This window comes from Falco punctatus, assembly GCF_963210335.1.
Source record: "Falco punctatus genome assembly, chromosome: 8".
In the NCBI taxonomy this organism is placed as follows: Eukaryota; Metazoa; Chordata; class Aves; order Falconiformes; family Falconidae; genus Falco; species Falco punctatus.
In genome coordinates this window covers 4,274,673-4,297,948 of record NC_137588.1, presented here as the reverse complement: position 1 = coordinate 4,297,948, position 23,276 = coordinate 4,274,673, and the positions used below count along the sequence as shown (strand labels likewise).

Below are 23,276 nucleotides of genomic sequence, written 5' to 3'. Positions count from 1 at the left end.
TTTATAATGTGGTGATTCCGAGGCAAGATTTTGTCACTAGAGATCTGCCTGTACTGAGGATGGCCGTAATTATTAATTTAACTTTTCTGTAGATTGATTTATAAACTGCAGTTACTTGTACTGTGTTTCTAAAATTGGCTTTATGTCCCTTGTACATAAAATACCACGTATCAAAAGAGTGTATTCTCTGAAAGTCATAAAGAGGAGGAAGGGTGGAAGAGTAGTAGATACAAAGAGGGAACCACCGGTGATCTACTATGGAATTATTTTGGCTCTTACATTTTGTTTTACATTGTGCAATTTTGTCAAAAGACCAGTGGGTGGGCAGATGAATAAAAAGGCAACGGAGTCAGAAGAGGGTGGGCGGGAGAGGGAATATAGAGTATGTTGTTTTTTCATTGTTCTTTTTTCTTGTGGTCTTGATACATACATGTCATTGATGCACAATAATTAGCTGTAAGCAAAGTAGTTAATTATGAGCTTCATAATTGGCGTGTAATGTTTTGGTATCCTAAACATTGTTTGTAGGCTTTTACTGTTTTATTTTTGTGTATTGTTTGAATATTTCTCTAGTTTTCTGGTGGGAGTTCAGAAGCAGTTACTGTAGTGAAAGAACAAACTTCTCAGTGCAGTTCTTCCTGGGATGCCTAGATACACCTAATACATTATCTTCAGTGCGGAGTCTCTTTGAGGAATTTGAATGTCACAGAAAGGTTATAGTAGTTGCAGGCATGGCAAGAGTCTTTAAAGCAGGCAGAAAAATAACTAAACTTTACCTTTTTTTTTTTTTTTTTTTTTTTTTTTATCTTGCTAGTATCTTCTGTTCCACGCTTCTTGTCCGGTCTAGAAAACTCACGACTAAGTAGTGTGTATAATGATGTGCATTTAAAGGATGGGTCATGCACAGTCCTGTGTTCTTCCAGGAATTTACATCCTGCTATGTGAAATAGTTTGTTGCAGTCTAAATTATTAAACTACCTAATTTAAATCAAGCAATTTCTGATTTACCATTAGCTCCTTCTAGAGAATACTGCGTGCAAAATAGAAATGCCCTCTTCCCTTTTGGTTTTCATGCAAGTAGAATTTGATGTTATTACCGGCGTCTAATACTGCTTTATGCAGACTTTTGATACCGCTTGAACACTTCACATTTAGAAGTGTTTGCAAGACTTGAGTGGCAGAGCTCTGCACAGAGTTCAGTTACTTCTGAAAATGCACGTGCAATAGCAGGCCTTGTGTAGTGTTAATCTGAAGCTGCAGTTTAACTAAATGCAGCCTTACAATAAACTTTAGGCTGGCAAAAGTGTGCCGGTGGGAAGTTTGCTGGTTTTTTTGGTTTGGTTTGTTTTCTTGGGGTTTTTGCACCAGTTTAAGTAGTTTAAACAGAACTCAATTTAGGTAATGAAGCTGACGTGGATGCGTGACCTAGAGTGAGGCTGTTAGAGTTAACTGGACCGTGGAGATTTTTAAGAAGGAAGAGACAGGCATGTTTACACGTTGGGAGAATAATAGACGTTTTGACACCTCGGCACTAAGGCTGATGAGGAAACAGGGTTGGAGGAAGGACAAGGGGAAAAGAAAATAATTCTAGAATGCTTTTCTACCGTCAAAAATGTTCCAGCCAGCCCTTACTTCCACGTATTTCATTTATGCAGCAGGCACGTGGGGGACCACATCTCTTTGTTAAGGCAATGCTTCCTGGTTTAGCTGCTGCTCTGCTCTGCTCTTGACCTAGCTGGCACGTAGCTGGTGCCTTCTGTGGGGCCCTCTGCATGCTCTCCTGATACCAGGAGAAGGCAAAAGCTGTCCTCTGCATATTTTCTTTCCAGATGTCCTCTGACCCCTTTAGCTGATCAGTTACAGCTACCAGTTAGGTAGCACTGTTATTTTGTAAGTTACGGGCAGTTGGTAGTACTGCTGCTAGAGATCAGGGTATGTGAATTTCACAGTTACTTGGTCAGACTTGGAATACAGTCTGACTTCTTTTGGTTTTGGTCCTCTCTATTCGTGCTTCTGTTTAATCTGGTAGGCATCATGATTTTTCAGTGAAATTGCATGAGTTTGATTCTTTCTTTTATATTGCTGAATATTCTGAAAAATTGAAATAATTGTTTTGGTAATGCAGTCAACAAATACCTTATTTTCTTTGTAAAGTTCTTTAATAGCTAAGTGCTATCATTAAGTAGGCTTTTCCCTTGAGCTGCCGAACAGCTGGTGTACAGAATTTGAAGTTTGCACGTGTTACTACAGATCTTGTGCAGCCTGTAACATGGGAACTCACCTTACTATATCCCTTCTTAAATCAGGTCAGTTTTACTTGGCTGGTGATGATCATCGTAACCCTTTTGTATGAAGTGCAGGAGGTTCTAGTGCCTGTAAGCAACCCAAGAATTGAAACCATAAGGTCGTATAGCTTGGAAAGGATCTGTGGAGATCAGTCGGTCCAGCCTCCTGCTCGGAGCAGGATCTAACATCGATTAGATCATGTTGCTCAGGGACTTGGCCGGTCAGGTGTTGAAAACCTCCAAGGATGGGGTTTCAGTAATCTTACTGGGTAACCTGTCCCTGTGCTTTACCGCTTTTATCAAATATACAATTTTTTTTTTTCCTTAACCTCCAGCTGAAATTTCCCTTTCTTTAGCTTGTGATGGGGACTCTTCTCTTTTCACTGTGCATGATGAGCTTACCGTCCTGTGGCAACCTGTTGGCCTTTAGGGAGTCCTAGAAGTGGCAGAGGTAAAAACGGCTTTTGGTCAGCAATGACAAACGTTTTCACCTCCTGCTGTATTTTCCTACTGGATCCTAAATTATTTTTTTTTTATTATATCACTGAAAATAAAGTGATTTAAGGACTTTAAAATGCCATATTCACTTGATTTTTCTATTAAAGCATAAAAGGCTAAATGCAAACGTGGAAGTATATTATTTGCTGAGGGACAGCATGCTACTGTTGGGACCTCTTGTGATCAGAGCTCTTATCAAACAATGAACGGAGAACACAAGTGGGGTGATAGGAAGAGATAATGTTGCTTGTTTCCTGTTGATGTCATTCACTAGTCCAGCTTTTTCCTTGAAGCAGGCAACTTCATTGTTTGCCTAGAAATTACTCATTCCATATCAATTTTTTTGGCCTGTTAGATCTGGTTTTGGTTATATATGTAGCTTTGGCTTTCTGTATGGGAGGTGCATTTCACGCTGCTTTTAAAGGGCTGCTCTTTTAAACTTCTCCAACCTTTAATTATGGCAAGACAGCTAATTAAAATTAGTAATTTCGGTCTGAGAATGAATTGTTCTGATCAAACATGTTTAAAAAAGAAAAGAAAAGCCACCTATGCCATTGCCGAAAAGGGTCAAGAATTATGATTTAGGACATGGGGAAGCAGGCTGAACAGCTGAGTACACTTGCCCCATCTAGCAAAGGCTGATGGGGAATAATACGACTGTTCCCGTGGTATGGAGATAAAACCATGGAGCCACAAGATCTTTTTAAGCTAAGAAATATTTCCAATGCAAGGAAAGCAGGTCCTGAATAAGTAGTCTAAAAATTAGGAGGTTTATAGAAACATGTTCCTAATAGCTTAGAAACAACTGTCCCGACAGGAGCAGAGTGCAGTTTTCTGGTAAGATTTCCCCTATTCTGCTTTCAGCCTGTAAGGTGTAGTCAGTCTCTTGCTAGTAAAGTTTCAGTAAGCATCTTTGGGAACATCCTCCTCTATTTTGGGAAGAATTCCAGTTCCAAGTCCTGTAGTTAAGAGGAAACTGTTGTCCGTAATTTGTGAAGTACCTACAGCCTGGGAAGCGGGAGCATTATTCTGCTCGGTTGTGTGGGTATCAGTTATAGTCAATAGGTCCTTGAAAAGGCAGACGTTCTTTTGTCCTGTCTGCTTAACACAGCTAGCGTCAGTAAAGCGCCCATCAGCATTCTGCTTTATTCATGGGACTGTGGTTGATCCCAGTCCTTTGGTCCCAAATCTTGCAGTGTTAGTAATGTCTGTATCCACTACTTCAAAGGCTCTTGTTTTTTTCCTGCACCCAGAGTCAACTGCTCAGTGGTCATTCCCCTTGTTAAGGTTTCTGTACGCTTTTTGTTGCAGAAGTGTTTGCAGGGATTAGCGTATGAAAGGGCCGAACAGAAACTACCAAAGTCTGCATCATGAGATGGTGATGACCCTAAGATTCCTGTAATAGTTTACTACAAGAATTATTATTGTACTGGTTTGAAACTTGCGGTCAAACTTGCAGGCAAAACTTCGTTACTGATAAGAAATGCTGCAAAAGTTTGACAACAGAGTCAGTTAAAGCCTTTGAGAGAGGGTCCTTCATTTTCTTCCCCATAACTTTGATGCTTTGGACATGGCAGCAAGATTCAAGTATTTTTGCCCAAACTACCGATGGGAAATGCATACCACCTAAAACTGGAAATTAGCTTGGCCTTCATCCTCAGACTTGAAGGGTGAAAGTCTTTGTGCCTTTTCAACCTCAAATGTTTCACTTGATCTTGTAAAATTTTTGTTAAAATTCTCTGCTTTCTGTTCCTTTGTGGTACTATTTGTGACAAACAACCCAGCAGTAACACCTTTTGTCACCAGGACAGGGGCCAGGTTAGATTTTGCTATTACTCCCTCTTGGTAAGTCACAGTTCTCTGGAACAGCCTGATTCACTAACTGAATTTTCTTCATTAGGTCTTCAAAAATGGTGCTTGCTGGCACAGTTTATGAGCTTATCAATGCCCATGAAAGGTTTTTGGGGGATTTGGGTTTGTGGTGTGTGTGGGTTTTTTGTGTTTTGTTTTGGTTGGTTGGTTTTGGTTTTTTGTTTTGTTAAATGTATGTGAAATTAACCAACTTTAGGTCTTAAATCTAGTTAAAGATGATTTGAATTTTTACTTCATGTTTTGGGAGTTTTGTCGGTGATACACTTAATACTGTTGTCTCCAAAAGTAAGAGGTATGTTGATTCATTGATACCAGAAGAAATCAGAAAAAGCTGGTGGAACCAAGCATGACCAAGCTCATTGTAGTCTAGTCAGGCAGTTCTGGTACACGAGCGTCTCTTCTCTTCCCAGGATTTGTACCTTTTGAGATCAACATAATCGTTCCCAAAGCAAAGGTCACGGGTATGAAGCAAAGGGTAAGGCATCTGTAAGGGAGCAGCTCTCGAGATTAGCTACTCTTCTGCCAGACTCCTCGATTTGTGCAGGCGTGCACGTGCGCAGGGAGGGAAGCTCCCCAGTCACTGCAGCGTCATCTAAGCCCTGGTGAAGCTTCCACATGAGTTGCTGAAGGCCTCCTGTGTTGAAAAATTTAGGATCATCTGTGAGTTGTTCGGGGGCATCTGTGATGGGGCAAGATCGGCTGTGTCCATCCTAGGACCTGTTCTTAATGTTACGTGCCATAGTTGTGTGTAAGAAAATCCTGAGGCCTTTTTGCAGGAATTGTCTTCCAACTGGAGGAATTTCCTTCCTGGGATCTTGTAATGTAATACTGGTGGAGTCAACGGCTCTGAATTCCGAGCTCTGACTTGTGTGGGTTTTTTCTGCATACCTCTTGAACCAGTTCAGCTCAGTAGTGGTTTTATCTGTTAGAAAGGGGAAAGATAAAACCTACCATGTGCTATTCTTCCCACATTTCTTGCTGTCAGGCTGAGTGTGCCCTGCCACTAATGATGGTACAGGAAAGGAGGGAACCGGCCCATCCATGCACCCTGGACTTTCTTATGATACTAGTAATATTTTCCAGTAAAAATCGTCCTGAGTGCCCCGATTCTTGGGCGAGAGGCTTGTATGCAGGGATTCAACTCAACTTCGGTTTGTGTGACCCGCTCCCCACCTCTGGAGCTCAAGTTCTGGACTCAGTATTGGTGAAGGATTGATTCTTTTGCCTCCGTTGGGGGAGGCGGTGGTGGGAGTGTGGGATTTGAGAAACACGGCTGGGCAAAATAGCCTGGGCTTACCCCGTGGGGTTTACAAGTCTCAGGAGTGGCATAGATGGGCATGGTCTATTTGAAAGAATCTCACTGGAGGTAAGTAGATGTTTCACTTGATCTAGTAAACATTTTGCTTAATTACTTAACTCTTGAATTAATTTTAATTAAATAGTCTTATCTATAATTTAAACAGCATCCATTTAATAATGCTTTAGAATTAATCTCAGTAGCCAGAAGTGTAAGTACTAAGTCATTGCAGATTCACAGTGTGTGTTGTGATGAAATAAGGTCTCTGCCCCCGTAGCTTGCCATCTCCAGGGACAGTTACTGTGTTACTGTCTTTCAGGCACCTGAGCAAAGCCCGAACATAGTACAAAGTAGACTTACTGCTTATTGATGTAAGACCTATACTGGAAATGTATAGTATCGTAAATCTCACTTACAAGTTCCTAATTCTCATTTATCATTTAAAAATCAGAAGAATTAAATGTAATAATCTCTGAGCATGTAGCGGCTGAGCTACTTGTAGAACTGAGCTCAGACCCGTCTGCAACTCCTGCTTTTTTCCATGAGTTAAAGGATATTTTTTTGACTCCTTGAAGAGCTTGCACCTCCTGCCTGTTAGTATTTAAGATGAATTAGCCCTTTCACAGGTAGAGAGATGCTGATTTGAGGAATACCGGTGAGAGACACTCTTTTCTGGAAATTTGTGTCCACTTGATGGCCGTGTTATGAATAAGAGGTGAATTATTCTGGTTGAGTCTGGCTTTCATGGGCCACGCCTGATCAGAAGGGAAAGAACCTTCTGTTCCCCATTACTGCTTCCTGCGTCCTCATTAGGCTTGTAGCATTTTCCGGAAATTTTGGTCTGTACCATGATGGCCAAGAAGTCTTGTGCTAGTTTGTAACAAGTATCATTTTTAGATGCTCTTAAATAGCTAGGTTAACTTAGAGCATTCTGGTGAAAGTAGGACCTGAGGCGGAGATGGGCAAAGAAACTCAGTTTGCTGTAAAATGTGGTATCGATACTCTTAATTATTTGCAGTTTTGGGTGGCATAATCTAGTACTTCAGACGTTTTGAGCTATCTGTAAAAGGTTTGAATGAGGGAAATAAGAATGGTAGAAATCTGTTGTAAACTGGTGGATGAGGAGGGGCGGAGAGGGAAACCATCCCTGCTCAACCTTCACCTCCAGGAGGGCTGCCCTTGCCTTTGGCCACTTCAGCCTATAAGCCTTCCAGTAAAGGAGCTCGACAGTTCTTCTCAGGCTGAAGGACGGGGGTTATGGTTTTTTTAATTTTTTTTCCTGATTTCAAGATAAATCATCAGTGTATGTATTTGGTTTAATGAAATGTTTCTTATACTCAGCTACACGCACAAGCTCCTGTACAAATACCAAGACGGAGCTACCAGTACCAGCTTGTGTGTACATTAGTGCTCCTGTGTCCGAGCCGAACCTAGTCAAAACGCCTTGCTCTGTTCTCAGATGTTAAACGTTAAATGTTAAAGATGTTGGATGCTTTTAGGATCATAGAATGTAGCTTTTTTACCATGGGCAGTATGTACCAGCCAATTAAAAAACGTAGGAAGTCAGAAGAAGAAAATGACCAGCTTTTATTTTAAAAGATTGAATTTGGATTTGAAACCATTTTGAGAGTTAAATTGTAACAAAACATAAAATCCTACTGTGATTTTTGTCCAGCTGGATACGCAAATTAAAAAAAAAAATATCTCAGGCTGACATAATTTTTCTGCTGAATTGTTCTGTTTGTTAGCAAACAGTAACACCAGTCTCGTGACTTTTCCCACCTTCCCTCCCCTGTGCCTGAAGCACAGTCTGGCGCTGAAATTCTCCCCCACAGATTTACTAGCAGACTGCTAACTGAGCAGCGGTTTGTCTCCCAAAGCCTACCTAGCTGCTCGGAGCAGCTGCTGACGGCTGCCATCCTGATTGGTAGTTGGATCAATAATTTAAAGGTCAAAACCCCCTTTAAATGTCAAAAATTATCCAACATTTTTGTGGAATATTTAATAAATTCACAGAAAAAAAAAAGCAGTAATATTACCTAAAATAATGCATTCCTTCTGTTTCTCTGCGATCAGCTCCACTATGCAGGTGCAGGAAGGGTCTGTGTGTAGGCTCTGGAGTGCTGGCATGGGTCTTTGTGGCAGTCCTAAACGCAGGTAACACACCTAAGTGATTCCAGACGGAAGCTGTTAGTAACCTGTTAGCAGCTGATAGAGCAGAGGGGAGATGGAGCAGCTCTTCCGTGGCGCTGGGTGAAGGGCTGGCTGGCTGGCTTGCCGTAGGTTTTTGCAGCTAGAGCCGTACAGTTGGCTTAAAGCGGCTTGGGGTACGTACACGTGGAAACACAGCTCGTGTGTGGCTGCAGGCTAGACGTAAGTCATGGGAGGAGAAGCTTTCGGTGTACACAGGGATCGTGTTTGGACGTGGCTGCCGAAAACGGCGTGGCACTTTCCGAAGAACAAACAAGTGTTTTGTGAGGCTGTTAGTTTTCCGCCGCCGGCGCAAGCTATGTGAATAATCGCTGTGCAAGCAGCATTTCAAGTTAATTCCACCAGGGAGACTCCAAAAATAGACTCCATGGTAGCAGCTTTGAAAGTTGCTGTTGCAGTTTTGACTCCAAAAATAAATGCTGCACCCGCAGCTCGTGGAACTGCAGGAGCTGGGGATCATCCTCTGTCCTGTGCTGTAGAGAGGAGCTTGCACCATCTAGAGGAAAAGAAATTGCTGGTTGATGCATTAGAAAATGGATTGGGGGGGGGGGGCGGAATATTCACCAAATCTTTTTTCTGTTTTAGTTTCAAAACACAGTTGAAAGCAAATGTTTGCAGATTCTAGAGTTGTTTCTGTGCTTTCCCCAAATTACATGAGGAAACGAGGATTAGTAATGCAGAAAATAGGATAAAAAGGTGTGGGAAAAAGTCCTGAGGAAGTGAAAGTGTTATGGAGGCAGCTAGCCTTGTTTGGGCTTTCAAATATTTCAGTGGGTGTGTATATATATATATATATATATATAATGGATAATATACAAATGTGTGTAAGTGTATCCTTTAATTATTTATAGTACAATGGGAACAAAGAGTTTTCCAGGAAATTCTAGCTTTATAAACTTCTCGTGAGCCTTGTGTTCATTTAAAGTTGGGGGAAGAGCCTCCGTCAGAGGCAGTTGCATTTGGTGGCCGTAGAGGTAGGTGTGATCTGTTGATCACTCTTACTCAAGCCCAAAGACTTATTTTTGCATGCCTCAAAGTTATTTAAAGAAATTACGTTTTCTTATGTAACTTGCTAGTTTTCTGTAGAACGAGGTAACGTCGTGGCTTAATCCAGAGGCTGCTTGGGGTTCCTCCCCGGGCTGTCCGTCCCTAGGAACGCTCCGGGGCAGAACCTGGCCAGGCGAGCCCTGCGGCTGCTGCGGAGCTGGTCCTCACCGATGCCGGCGTGGGGCTGGGTGAGCAAACCCCGGCGGGCTGCTGGCGCGGGTAGGGCGGGCGTCAGCACTGGAGGGTGCCACGGCCGCGCTGCTCCGGCGCTGCCACCCTGGCATCGCAGTGCCGGCTCCCATCCTTCAGGTGCGCCCGGTGTCGGATCTGTTTGTGCCAGACTGACACCCAGCAGTTTTAAAAGCTGCAGGAAGCTTCAGTGGGAGGACGGAGTGATAGATTGGGTATTTGTTTATGGTTTTTAATAGTAAATATTTTTCTTCCCTGTAGGTAATAACTTTCACTGTATCTCATGGGAAACTAAGCAGAGGCTCAGTTGCAAAGATACTTACGACTGAGATTTCTTTCCCTACAGAGTACAGCTTAGCTTCCTGTTGAGGTGTGGTATTTTAAAGGATGAGTGTGGCTGTCTCTTTTAGACTTGAATAGTGATATTTTTTTAAATTATTTTTTCCAACACTAGCTTTGTCAGTGGACCCCGGAGAGCAGACTCCAGTTTAATGCAAGTTATTTCTAAATACAAAAAATAATCATTTTTAAAATATAAGTGTTCCTGTCTAGTGTCTGAACATGCAGATACCTGCATTCCTCTCTGAGATTCATCCCTGGGTTATTTTCGTCCTTCTAGGGACTATTTGCATTCTAGGTTTAATTTCAGCGTTGAAGCTTCAGGATTCGTTTTGAGCAGGTTTGGGGTTTTTTGTTTTGTTTTTCAGTTTTATTTTGAAACCTTACATGTGTGATGAAACTCATCTGTAGGCTGTGCTTCAGCGTAGTTGGGCTACAAGTTAATGCCTAAAACCCGGATGACTAAACTGTTTAACTTCTTTTTATCTAACTTTTATTTTTAAATCTAACAACTCTAGATTTACTTTTTCTGGTTTTTATAGGTCACCGCTGCTGTTTCAGAATTTATATCAGCATCTTAGATTTCAGGCATGTTTTTCCATTGATAAAATGAGCGTCGTTGTTCTGGAGTGCGGGAGGAATGATCGCTTCTTGCTTCGTACTCGGTGACCCTCATCGGGGAATCTGCTTTCAGAAAAGCAGCAGAACTGTCACTGCGAAGTTGAATTTCTGTTGAATGTGGAGTTCTGTTACTTTGCGCAGTCCCTCTTGGCGCACGTAAACTCTTTGCTCCTGCCTTACTCATGAGTAGTTGGTCATTTGTAGAGGTCAGGAGAACAGGGAGAGTTCAGAGTAGCCTGTCTCTTCCCAGTATGAAACATTAATCCTCGTTCGCTAGAGACTCGCTCACCTTAAACAGCTTAAAACTCTATTTTTTGCCTGCCGGAGTTAATCCAGCGCTGAGCCGGCTTAGTGCCGCCGTGCGCCGTTGACAATGGGTGCGGAAGCGGGGCTGGCTGGGCAGCGGCTGCGGCCTCAGGGCACCGCGTCTCTTGGCCAGCAGGACCTTTGCTCATGTGGCCGGTCTGTCGGTGTCACCCAGCTGCCGAGCAGCGGTGGCTTTTGGTGGGGCGAGCAAGGGCTGTGCAAAGAGGAACTGATCACGGTGCGCTTTGCGCTCCTGCCTTTCTCCTGCTCGTAACGATGTGCTGCCAGGATCCACCGTTCTGAAACAACACCCGTCAGACTTCTGGTATAAACAGGGAAGCGGTGCCGCCACAGCCGCGGTTCTTGCTGCAGGTGCCAAAGGACGATGGCCAAGGTGTCGTAAACGCAGATTAACTGTGCTGCAGCGTTGGTAGGTTTTAGTGGTCTGGAGAGCTGAGCCTCAGAGATGCTTCCAGGCAAGCCGGGCTGCTCTTTATTCTGGTGTGTTCTGCACTGGTGAAGAGCTGCAGAGCTTCATTCCCATCTCAGGACAGCTCTCCTATGGCTGGGAGCGTCTGTCAGTCAGTCGGGTGATGGGGTACCGTGCACCGAGGGTCTTGGACCCGCTCGGAGATCCCCGTGCCTCAGGACCTGGCGTCGCTGTGACGGTTGCTTGTCATTAGAGAAGTCCTGAGCTGCAAGAGCTGACGTTTAGGTCCCGGTCTGTCGCTGCGCCTCTGTGCTGCGCAGGGGAGCGTTTAAAGCTCAGTTCTTAAAGCTGGTTGGCAAAGTGGGGAGGACTCCCAAAAGGAACATTGCGTCACATTTTAAGCACAAAAAATGAAACGCGAGAGGTGCGTGGTGGCCTGTGTTTTTCAGCTAGTGCCGCTCGCTCTTCACCCCCCTGCCCCTTGTATTTGAGCGTCTCCTGCCCGCACGCCGGGCCTGGTGCCTAGTGAAGTGCAGGTATGGCAAAGTTCTTGAGAAACAGCATGCATTCAAACAACCTTTTTCCCCCTAATATTTTGGGCATCTTTTTTGAAGGCTAACCTGCGGCATTGTCCCCGAATGTGATGTAAAGAGCCCTGGAAAGATGAGGGGGGTTGGGGGGAGCATCCTCATTTGTATTGCCTTTAGCAGCACCGTTTTAAACTATTGGGCTTGACTGTGTTCCTCTGCCACCTGGAGAAACAGTGAAGTTGGAAGTAACGTGTCTTTAGACTGTAAATTCTGTAATGGTTTCAAAGAAATTAAAGGCGCAGGGGAGTGCTTTCGGGAAGCAGGGCACAGTCGGAAATGAAAATCCAGATTCAGTGACCTTTCTAGCTAAGAGCTGCTCATGGAATTAATCCAGCTCTGAGCTAAATTAATTTTTTTTTCCTAGAGGATTTGTTTCCTTTTCATGCACAGCTGTTTGGCTTGTCTCTCCTGACCCAAGCGGAGTACGGAGCAGAGCTCCCCTTCTGTGCCGCAGTCGGGCCGTGCCAGCTGTGTCCGGGCACGGCTGTCTGGGGTCGGCTCCTGCTCCAGGTTTGGTTGTTGTCCTGTAACGCTGAAGCGCGTGAGCCAGGACACTCTTTGTTTGCCAGATCAGTTCGTTTCCATCCCTTGGGCCTCAGTTTCCCAGCTAAGCGCCAATAACGGTAGCGCCTTGTGCTCTGTAAGGTGGTTGGAGAGATCTTCCGCTGATAGCGTTAGAGCTGGCCGTGATCCGTGGGCTGCTGTTCTTCGTTAAAAAGGAAGAAGTCCTCTAAACCAGTCTGTGTTGGGGGAAGTGATTCTCATCTCAGCCTTAGATGGGGATTTGCTATTAGCCATCATGAGACTAAGACTACTTAAATTAAATTCTGCTCGTGTGGGCTGGATTTGGGTGCGCAGCTCAGCTGGGAAGGACTGTTTTGTTAGGACTGCTCCACCAAGGCTGTTCCACCCAGCCCAGCCTTTCCGATCAGTTATCCATGTGTTGAAATTTCACTTGCGGTGAGTTAACTTCAGTGTATTAATACTGAAGTTAAAACTGATTTTTTTTTTCATTAGTTTTTTCAGGTGGGTACACTGAGAAATTGAAAAATAAACCAAACCCCACCATGTCTTGCTTCTCACCTACTTTGAGAGCGTGTTTGCAGGCAGAGAGGGGACACTGGGGAGTGCGTGCTGTGCGCTGGGCTCCCTGGAGGGCTGGGACAGCCCGTGCTTGTTGCTGCGCTTCCTCCGTTCACATGCAGTTGGCTTCGCATCTGAATCCTGCTGCTTGAAGGAGACTTCTCTGGAACTTGCAGCACAATCAGAAGATGCTTAAAATAACTGCCGTGTGAAAGCTTTGGACTAGGTGTCGCTTTTACACTCGGTTTTCCTTTAACTGTCAGTGCTGTGTCTCACTCGGTTTGTGCTCTGGGGTTTTGGATTGATGTTTTTTTCCTATTTTAATTTTTTTTTTTCCTTTTGGCCCCCAGTGTTTATCTGAACTGTCTGCCGCAGCCGCGTGACCTCCCACCGCTCTGAACCGGAGCGTTTCTGCCCTTTCACTGGACCTCGGCGTGGTTCTGCAGCAGCAGCGGGCTTGGTTTTTCTGTCAGGTGCTGCTGGCGTTCCTACCCCCAGACTCCCAGGACTGTTAGTTGGCAGGGACCTCTGGAGGTGGTTATTTGGCCACCTCTGACGTGAAGCAGGACCGCTGCCGGCATTAGATTGGGTCCATCGTAGCTTCATCCCGCTGAGCCCGAGACCTCTGACACCTCCTAACCTGAAGGTGAATATGAAAGGTGTGTGGTCTGGGGCTTCTGATCTTCAGTGTGGAGTGACCCGAGTGTTCCTGAGGAACCTTTACCACCTGGGCAGCAAGGGTGGTGCCCAGCGCTCAGTGAGGTGTTGTACAAAGAGGGTTTCATCGCGGCTGAGCGAGCGGCGCTCCCCGTGTCTGGGGTGATGAGCAGAGCTGCCCAGTTCTGCGGGGCGGCACGTGCAGCTTTTATCTCCTGTTTGACCAGAGGTGGAATAGCTTTCACTCTGGGTTTGATAGCGGGGTACAGCTGTGTGTGTGTCCATCCATAGCCAAGGGGCTCCATCCCTTCTTTTACGAAGTTCTCATAGCGAAGGAACTGTGTGCGCTAGGAAAAGGTAATTCCTGGCTGTCGGGTTGAAGGTAGATTCTCTGTTTCTGAAGATGAGGGAAAAATTGTGGTCATCAGCGCAGTAAACAGAAACACCAGCACTGACCGTGGCACGCAGAAGGTACCGCTCGGTGAGAAACCCGCTGACAAAGGCTCTGAGCACCTAAATCAGTTGCCTGGTCCCTCGTGCCCTACTTCGTGTGAATGGGTGCAGCTCAGCTGTCGTCTACGCCTTTTTTTTTGTTTGTTTGTTTTTTTCCCTCTCTCCTCTACAGTTACAAACCCGCAATCATGTTTGCTGCTCCCACTTCAGAGTTTCTTGGGCTCTTGATTTTGGCAACAGACCTGTTATTTCAGGCGAGTGAGCTGTGCGTTGGGGGGTAGAGAATTTTTCCGTGCGTTTTTGAAGTCTTGATTGTGCTTGACTTCATGGCAGCCTCAGTGAGATTCTGTGCAGATCCTGGCAGCAAGTTATTTTCACTTAATAACTTTTTCTCAATGCAGATAACCTCTTACATGACAGTTTTATATATATATAAATATATACACACATACACACATGCTGCTTAGGTTAATATTCTCTTGAAAACTAAGGGATGTTCAAGAACATGCTGTATATTCTTACTTTGAATTTGAAATGTGCAGATGCAGAGCTGCTGACAGCAAGTCATTTTCGCCTAATAACTTTTTCTGAGTGTCGATGATAACCTTTTACATGAAGCTGCCTTGTGCTACTTAGATTAATATTCCCTTGAAAACTAAGGGGTTTTTGAGAAGGCGCTTGTGGCAAATGTCTCCTTGCCTTGAATTTGAAATGTATTTTGTATTTGCAGATTTTCAAATTTTATTCTTGAATTCACTTTTTATGCCCATCTTTGTTTAGGGATGCCTTTTGAGCAATTTTGCTTCTTACCTTATAAAACGTGTTCATTTTTTTGGCCTGGGCTATGCTGCTGGTAGAGTAGGGGGCAGTTACAGAGTCGGTGTATTTTGTTGCTTGCAAATCCAACCTCATTCTTCCATAAAATCATTAAAGTCTCACTTGAAGTGGGGGCAGGTAGCCCTGCAGGGGTTGTTTCAGCTCTGAATGTTACATGCAGCTTTTTTCACCTTGAGTTCATTCCTGACCAATTCTGGATAATTATTCTGCTAATAATTGTGCTAAACTTGTTTGTCTCCTGCTTTTTGTATCTCATTCCCTTTACTGTTGTACAGAGAGCAGTTGTATTTCCTCCTTCTGAACTAAACAAGCAGTGGTTTTATTTTTTTTTTCTTTTTGTCTGGATTTGTATTTCTTTTTGGTTTGATTTGTCAAGAAGTTCAGTGTTATAATAGTGCGACCTTGGATTTTACATTATTTATCTTAAGGCAGGAGCGGCTGTAACCTCTCCCGGGTTGCTGAGAGACATGGCCCGAGAGATTGTGTTAGAAAGCCTCAGCAATCTCCAAATTAGATTTTGTCACATCATTATAGAAAAATGGCTTCTCAGCAAAAGGTTCAGCTGAATCCAGAGGGATTCTTGGCCCGAGGCGCACTTGGGAAGTTATTTTTTTGTAAGGAAGGAATGTGTGTTATTTTCGTTTAAATATTTTAATAGACATTTGCATTTCCCAGAACCATAAAGAAGCCCAGCCAACATGAAATGGCTTTCGTTACAGACAGAACGTCTTTTGCTCATCCTGGCTCCTGCAGAGGCGGGGTGCTGGGCACCTGCTGGCCTGGGATGCCCTGCGAGCCTCCCACGCTGCCCGGTCTGCCCGCAGGGCGCCAGCAGCGTACAGCTCCTCTCCCAGCGAGGAAGGCTCCTGGAGCATCTTCAGAAATTTAGAGATGATCAAGCCCAGTTCCCCTTCCGTGCCTGTGTTAGTAGATGCCGGGCTGCAGGCTGTTTTTAAAACACGTGTGTGTTCTTGCAGGACGCCATGGGTTGGTGTGACCGGGATGTTTTGTGTCGAGAGCCTCACGGGAGTGCTGTGGGTGCTCGCTGGGCGACGCAGGGCTCTGCGCTGGGGCTGGAGCGAGGAGACGCGGCGTCCCTGCGGGGTGCTGAGGGACCCCGGCCCCCTCGCTTCTGCACCGGAGCAGGGGCAGGGGAGAAGGCAGCCCCACTGTGGGGGGCAGGAGGGCTGTAGGGGGTGGGCTCAGCCAGGGGTGGCCAGCTTGGTGTCCCAGCAAAGCCCATGCTGATGTCCTGTGGTGTTCTGGGTCGATTTGTGATGGGGTTTTCTTTTTTTTTTCCCTTTCCCACCATTCTTTTTCCTCCTTCTCTTTCCCCCACCTTTTCTTTTTTTTTTCCTTTTCCATACAAGCTTTAAACACACCACGCCCACCCCCCTCGGTGAGGAGCAGCCCTGCCCTCCATAGTGCTTTTGAGGAGGGTCTGGGAAGGGAAGGGAGGTTTGGGGCGGTTGAAGGGGGACCCAGGTGCCTCAGGGTGGGTGCTGAGTGCTGAGCCCCTGGGGAGGGACGGAGACCTGCAGGTCTCACCCCGCGGCACGAGGCGGGGGGAGCCACACGAGCATCCTTGTGCGAACCCAAAAGGAGCTGCAGGAGTTCGTGGGTACCGGAGCGAGGCGAGGGGCTCTGTTTCCCCTTGCTATTTCCATCCGGCCTTTCTGCCTCCATCCCCTTTGGCTTCGGCCCCTCTTTGCGTCAGCACATATCTGAGGTGTAAAAAATAACAAGCAATTCTGCTGCTTGGGTTTGTAAGAGGCGCAGATGTTGGCTCGGCTGTGGCCCTGTGCAAACACACCAGTGTTTTTGCAGAAATCTGTGGGAGACTTGCTTGTGATTTTGGTGGGGGTTATTTTTGGTGGTGGTTTTTTTTTTTTTTTTTTAAATTTGTTTCTCCTCCTTGTTCTAGAAGGTCAGTGCGGCATCAGTTTTCTCCTTTACCTCTGTTACCTGGCTGGTAGCAGTGACAGGACTTTGTGGACTCAAAACAGTAGCACGGCATTTAGAAAACGCACTGGAAATTTCTGTGAAATGCTGCCTAGAAGTGACTATATCAGTTCATGAAAGAAGCTGATGTGGGATGTTTAAAACCATCTATCCTGTCAGTTTTGGCTCTAGTTAAAACTTGTAGAGTTTTTATAGCCAGAATGTGTTAAAAATGTGCATGGGACAAGGCTGGTGTAACCTAACAGTGTTGTTTCTTATTAGCATAATTAATGTAGCTGAGAAAAGCACTACTTGTCTGAGACTTTATTCAATCTAAAACGATCCTGCTTTTGTCTGCCTTGAAACCTTGTTTTTCTTGTGGCAGCTCATTATGTGATTGAATAAATATTTTTAAGCAATTCTAAGAAAGCCCTTATATTAGAAGTATGCAAGCAAAATATGTATACAAAGCAAAACCGGTGCCATTTCTTCATTTCCGCTAACATAGATTTCTCCTAGCATTAGGAGTCTGCTCTGTTTAATTAAAAAAAAATTAAAATTCTGGAATGAGTTTGTTATGAGGTGTTGATGAATTTTGCAGAGCGATTGCCCAGTGATCCTGGCTATTGCATTACAAAGCATCAAAGAGAGAAATATCGTTTGTCAATACAGCAAAGCTCGTATTTTTTACCCACGGTAGAGTAGAAATGCGTGTTTTGTCGTTCCTTTACTTGTCCTTACAACTTCCACCTTGGAAAGACAGACCTAAAAGTGCCAGTAGCGGCGCAAGCTGGAACGAGTTCTCTCATTTTTACACTGTTCTGCAAAGTGTCACCAGGGGAGGGGGTAAAATCAGCTGGTCCCGAAGCACTGGACCAACTGGTCATGCTGGGCTTTTCTGGGGTTACATTTTGTTTTCTTTTGGTGGAAAGAAGCTCAATAAACTGGTCTTCATCTCTCTTTGCAGGTGAAGTCTGTGATAAATCTGCTGTTTGCTGCTTACACGGGGGACGTATCTGCACTCCGGAGGTAAAAATCGGTGCGGGGTTGGGAATGGGGATGCTGCTTGTTTGGTACCCGCGGTTGCTGGTTCCATAGGGATGCGCACATGTGCTGTGTCCATGTCGGGGACATCCGAGCTGCCGGGGGATGGAATAGTCACCCCAAACCCAACCAACTGACCAGTCCCGCCCCCCCCCCCCAGCCCTAACTACCAAAAAGGTACCCTCACACTATCCCGCAGCCCCTTTGTTTTCCATCGCTTTGGATGGTCTAAAGATGTTTCCTCAACCAGCTTTTTTTTTATAGTGACAGCCAAAAATCCCAGCTGTACTCTCACCTGCTTTATAATTCAATTCTGAAACTGCCACAAGAATTCAGGCTGGAAAATGCGCGTTCTTGTTGGGAGGGGTTAGGAAATCTAGCTTTGCTTTTGAAATCTGGCATAGAGTCTTGCAACATTTAAAGTAATAATGGTAAGAGATCCTAAATAAGTGTGTAAATTTGGCTAGAATATATGTGAATATCATTAGTAGGCGGAAAAATGTGTGTAGTTCAGCTCTGCTGTCCCCGGGCACGGTAGTGTGCTGAAAGAACTGCCAACAGCTTAAGACTGTTGGGGATTTTCAGACGTGGTAGTCCTCCCTGGATGTCCTCAGCTGGCATAAAATCACTTTGCCTTATATGACTTAGCTTGTCCGTGTTAGATTTAGATCAGATACTTTAACTGTTACATTTCCTGCAGACATTTTATTCTTCCTTACGACAACTGGAAAGCAGAAAGACAATTAAGCCCCTACCTTGTTTTTTAAAGCCAAAGCCGTAAGGGCCCCTTTTGTTGCAACCGAGGGTACAAGACCCTCTTGCAGCAGACGTTTCAGCATAGGGGTGATGTTCCCTGCTAGTTTGGTAACTTGTTGTAATTACGTACGACTTTCCTCTGCGATATTTTAATATTTATTTATATTTATTCAGATTTGCTCTGTCAGGAATGGATATGGAACAAAGAGACTATGACTCACGAACAGCCCTGCATGTGGCAGCTGCAGAAGGTAATGCCTCCTCACAGGTGATCCGCTGGCTGTCGGTGGTGGCCGGCTTTCCTTAGGGTGCCTTCGCTCACTGTAGGTGGCATCACCTGCTTTTTGAAACTTCGTATGTATATACATGGAGATACATACACGTATATACACTCACAAGCCTTCTTGTCTTACAGGTCATGTGGATGTTGTTAAATTTCTGCTGGAAGCGTGCAAAGTGAATCCGTTCCCCAAAGACAGGTGAGTGGCTTTATTGCCGGTTTGGAGCCCCAGGAGCATCTCCGTGCCCCCGTGAGGAGCGGTGCCGGGCAAATGAGCCGGGAACCTACTGAGCCGGTGCAGGGGAGCAGAAGGGACAGGACCCTGCCGCTGCTCTGTAGGTTCTGCAGAGCCAGCAGGAACAAAAAAAGGCGAACCGTTAAAAGCAGAGGTTGTGCTCACAGGTCGGCTTCCAAAGTATTTTCACGGTTCCAGAACTGGCTGAACGGTTAGCGCCGCGTGGGAAGAACCGGGTTGTCGGTGCATTGGGCTCTGTACGTGGGTGCTGATGTTGGCTGTGCTCTGCTCCTTCTTGTAGGTGGAATAACACTCCTATGGACGAAGCTTTACATTTTGGACACCACGATGTATTTAAAATTCTCCAAGAATATCAGGTCCAATACACGCCCTCAGAGGATTGCAACAACGGGAAGGAGAACCGAACGGTCCATAAAAACCTAGATGGCTTACTATAATCATCTTCAGCTAGATCCTAAGAATCCAATCACCTATTTAATTGTGGTATACATAAGTAATGAAGAGCGTGTGTGTTTCTATCTGATAGTGGTATATATTTTACAGAAGTCTCTGTTACTTCAGTGTTATGTTACAGGAGTTTCTATACGCACAGGACAAATCCAATTTCTCTCGAAACAAAACCAACTAAGAATCTCCCTCCATAATGTGAGCAATATTACCTCATGCTGCATATAATTGATGTATAAAAATATTTAGCTGTTGTTGGCTTTACTGTGCACTACTTAATTTATTTTTGTGTTCTGTGTGAACTCTAGTCCGTGGTCAGGAATTTTTTCTGCTGAATTTTTGTTTCTGTAGCCCTCTGTTTCCAGTATGGCCAAGGTGAGCCAGAGTACTGTCGGGTATGAGCGTCAGTGAGGTTTTTTTTTCAAAAGCTGAGGATGCTGATGTAGATTTAGGCTGGGTGTGTTAAGGATCTGCACTTACCTTGGGGAAAAAAATAAAAGAGATTTCCACACAACCTTGTTTACATAATATAAATATCAAGAGTATATAGGTGACAGTTGTCAGTGGTCTAGGCTTGTTCTTAGAGGTAGTCTTGTCAGGGAATCTGTTTTAAGGTTTTTTTGACCAAAATGGCATAGGGGAATGTGACTTGTAACATCAGACAGTGTCTAGTGGGGTTTTTTGTTTTTGTTCTGGAAGAGTTTCTTATGGTTCCCTCTGCCTCCCTCCTCTCTCTGCACACCCAGCTGCTAAAGTGCTTCCCCTGCAGCCGGGGAAGGCGGGTGCGTCCGCTCCGTTTGCCCTGCGGCAAGGCCGCCGAGCTGCGGAGCCTCCTGGGCTGCCAACCGGCGAGGGCAGCGGAAGTACGGGAAGGGCAAAGTACCAAACCAAATAGTACTTGTAAATCTGACTGACTTTAGGCTTGTCATCAGGAACGCGGGTGGAGTGAAACAGCTTTAAGGAGCATAGAGCCAATCAAAGCATGAGCAGAGCGGGAGGGCGGCCCGATTTTTTGGGGGTCTGTTCTCTTCTCGCGCTGCAGGCTGTTGCATCGGTGGGATGCCGCTGGTGTAGAGCAGGAGTTCAGCGTCAGGAGCACAAGCAGGTGATGCCTTTTTGCGGTGGATGGTGGCATTTGTTGTCGCACCGCTGATGGCAGCTCGGCACGTGCCCGGGCGTGGGAAAGGCAGATGCTGCTTGTCCACGGAAGCAGCACGTGCCAGAGTTCCCTGCCCCACGTGCAGCGGCTTCTGTTGATAGCGGGGCACGGAGCCTCAGGAGCGAGCGGTCACTTAAGAGTTCGATATTCACAAACCACCGCCGTTGTGGGACGTAGGCAAGGATTTTAGCACAAGAATGTTAGGTGAGAATCGTTCAGCACGTGGAAAAGGAGACTGTGCTTGAGAACTGCGTGTACGGCTGGTTTTATCCTCGCGCATAGCGTACAAGTCATTAGATCTCAAAAGTCTAAATTTTCTGTGTTTAGGCAGCAAAATCCTCCTGAAATGATGTCCAAATTCTTTCTAGAATGGCCCGAGCACTTTATAGAGATGGTCTGAACCACGTTACCCTCCTTTTGCAGATGAGCACACTAAGGGCCCGGGAGAAGCACCCTCTCCAGCGTGGCCCAGCAGGTCGGTGTAGTTGAGAACGAACCATCCGGGGTCCCTGTACAGTCTCTCGTCGATAGCCATGCTGCCTCCCTGCAGGGAGGACAGACCACGGGAAAAGTGCTTGGTACCCGTCACAAGCGGTGACTGTCTTCATGGTGGTGAAATCTTGGGGGAGTCTCAAAGTGCGAAGCCCTGGAACAGCATCACGAAGCTGGCTGGGATGGTTATCAAACACTTTTTCTCAAGAATCTTACTGTTCTTAAGTTGGTGTTTTGTTTTTTTTTTCTCTCCTTGTATTTTTTCTTTTTTTTGTCCAAAGATCAGCTATTTTTCTGAAGGCTTTTAACCCCTTCTTTTCACATCCTGTGTCACAGCCACCTTTAGTTCTAAGGGAGAACTAAACGAGGTGGCCTCTGGCTCCCTGCTGAGCCACACCGGTCACTGCGCAGCACAAGGGCTCTTCTCCGAGCTGGATCCCAACATGTTTTCTCTGGCAACAGACCTGTCAACTTCAGCGCAGGGGAATATTTTCAGATGGATTCTGATTTAATGTTCTGTATCTCAGTGCTAATCTGACTTCCTCCGTATTTTTTTTTCCTATTAAAACATATCCTTTAGCTGCTCCGAAAAATACCTGGTTTAGCTTTATTTAACTGAAACTTGCATTGCTCAAACTGGCGTTTTTAAAAGATAGGTATATTATATAATACACATATATTTAACAGAAAAACCAAACCAATCAAACCAAAAGAAGGGTTTTAACTGAGTTAACACTAAAGATCATGGCTGTCCCTCAGCCTAACGCTTTCCTGAATCATACCGAGTGCTTTTAGCCGGTCTTCGCTTCAGTGCATTTTTGCTGGTTCGTTTTAGTACTTCCTCATTGTGAGAAGATGGATTATTTTGTAATGTTCGATTCAGCGATGCAGCTATTTAGACATGGCGTTATTTATAAATATAAATATATTCAGTACATTGGTTTGGCTGTTGATCATTCACGACACTGACATGTAGATTTTACCGTAAATAGCTTTTGGTTATCTTCTCAAACGCTGACTTCCTTACGCTCCAAAGAGGATTCTCCGCTCCTTTGGGTTTTTGTCATACATGTTTCTTCTGTATCGCAACCTAAAATCGTTAAGCTAACTTAATGCTTTGTACTCAGAAATATTGTGATAGTCTTAGCATTAATTAGCCTATCTTTGTGAACAAAATGTATTGTACCGGGTTTGTTTTTGTTTTTTTTTGCTTCAGAGCTGGACTGTGGGTGACTCCACCTCCTGGCAGTGTACTTCTGGTCACGGTAACGGACTGGGCTGATCTTGACTCTTAGATTCTGTGTCGTGGGGAATAGACAGCGATGAATGTATTTCTAGCAGTTTCCCATGAATGAATCTAAACTTGAGCTGTACTGGTTCTGAAAATGAAAGTTATTTATTTTGAGAAATAAAATCCAGATAGTGTTGCTTTTTACAGCATAATAAATGGAAATACCCAGGTGGCGGTGGGTTTTATTGCTTATCTATGCGACTGCCTCTGGTCACATCCACGGTGCGAGGCTTACGGGAACTCAGGATGACTTTATCAGATGGAGCTTTGCTTTTTTCTGTTTCGTGCTGGTTGTTTTGTTTGCTTTTTCTCGATGTTTTTGTGTTCTGTGGTTTGTTGGGTTTTTTTACCTATTCTTCTAGAGCTGTGTGTCCTTTCACTGGTTGCTTTCTGTTAATGCTGGGATTCCTAAGTGGATTGGCTAAGTGCCCTCAACAGCTCTAGCTTTCTCTTGCCTACTCTTTACTCCTGCTGTCCTCCATCTCACCAACTGTTTCTTTCCTGTATTATTATTCTGGCTATGTAGTTAATGTAAAAGCCTGACAAGTGTGAGACAAGGAATCACATCACTGAGTAGCCCCAATGGGAAATGACGCAGCCGTGGACCAGCTTGATAGCTCGTAACGTTCACCTGTAGGTCGGTTATCCTGCTGATCAACTCAGATTAGAAGTTCAAGTTGAGTTTACTGAAGTTTGGTTGGGGAAGAAAAAAAACCCCAGTGACACGATACCAGAAATAATTAAAAAACAAATCAGAATAGCTACCTCCTAAGAACTCCATACTGCAGGCTGACCTGCAGCATTGTATTGACTGAAATGCATCTCCACTGCCTTAGGCTTTAGGGCTGTAACCGTTCAGTTGCACAAACAAGTTTAAAATGAGATACACAGTGAA

The 23,276-nt window shown here is 45.0% G+C and overlaps 2 protein-coding genes across 3 annotated transcripts in view; one reads left to right on the top strand and one right to left on the bottom strand.

The window, feature by feature from the left end:
- The window catches only part of GLS (glutaminase), a 66,357-nt gene extending 43,806 nt beyond the window's left edge, over positions 1-22,551 (top strand). For both annotated transcript variants that reach the window (XM_080399930.1, XM_080399929.1), the window contains exons 15-18: positions 17,624-17,685; positions 18,631-18,707; positions 18,872-18,935; positions 19,273-22,551. In XM_080399930.1, the coding sequence (XP_080256056.1) occupies positions 17,624-17,685; positions 18,631-18,707; positions 18,872-18,935; positions 19,273-19,429 (360 nt within the window). In that variant the 3' untranslated portion in view covers positions 19,430-22,551. The remainder of the gene's footprint in view (positions 1-17,623; positions 17,686-18,630; positions 18,708-18,871; positions 18,936-19,272) is intronic.
- NEMP2 (nuclear envelope integral membrane protein 2) overlaps positions 1-23,276 on the bottom strand; it is a 225,850-nt gene that overhangs the window by 163,839 nt on the left and 38,735 nt on the right. The gene's annotated exons all lie outside the window — the stretch shown is intronic.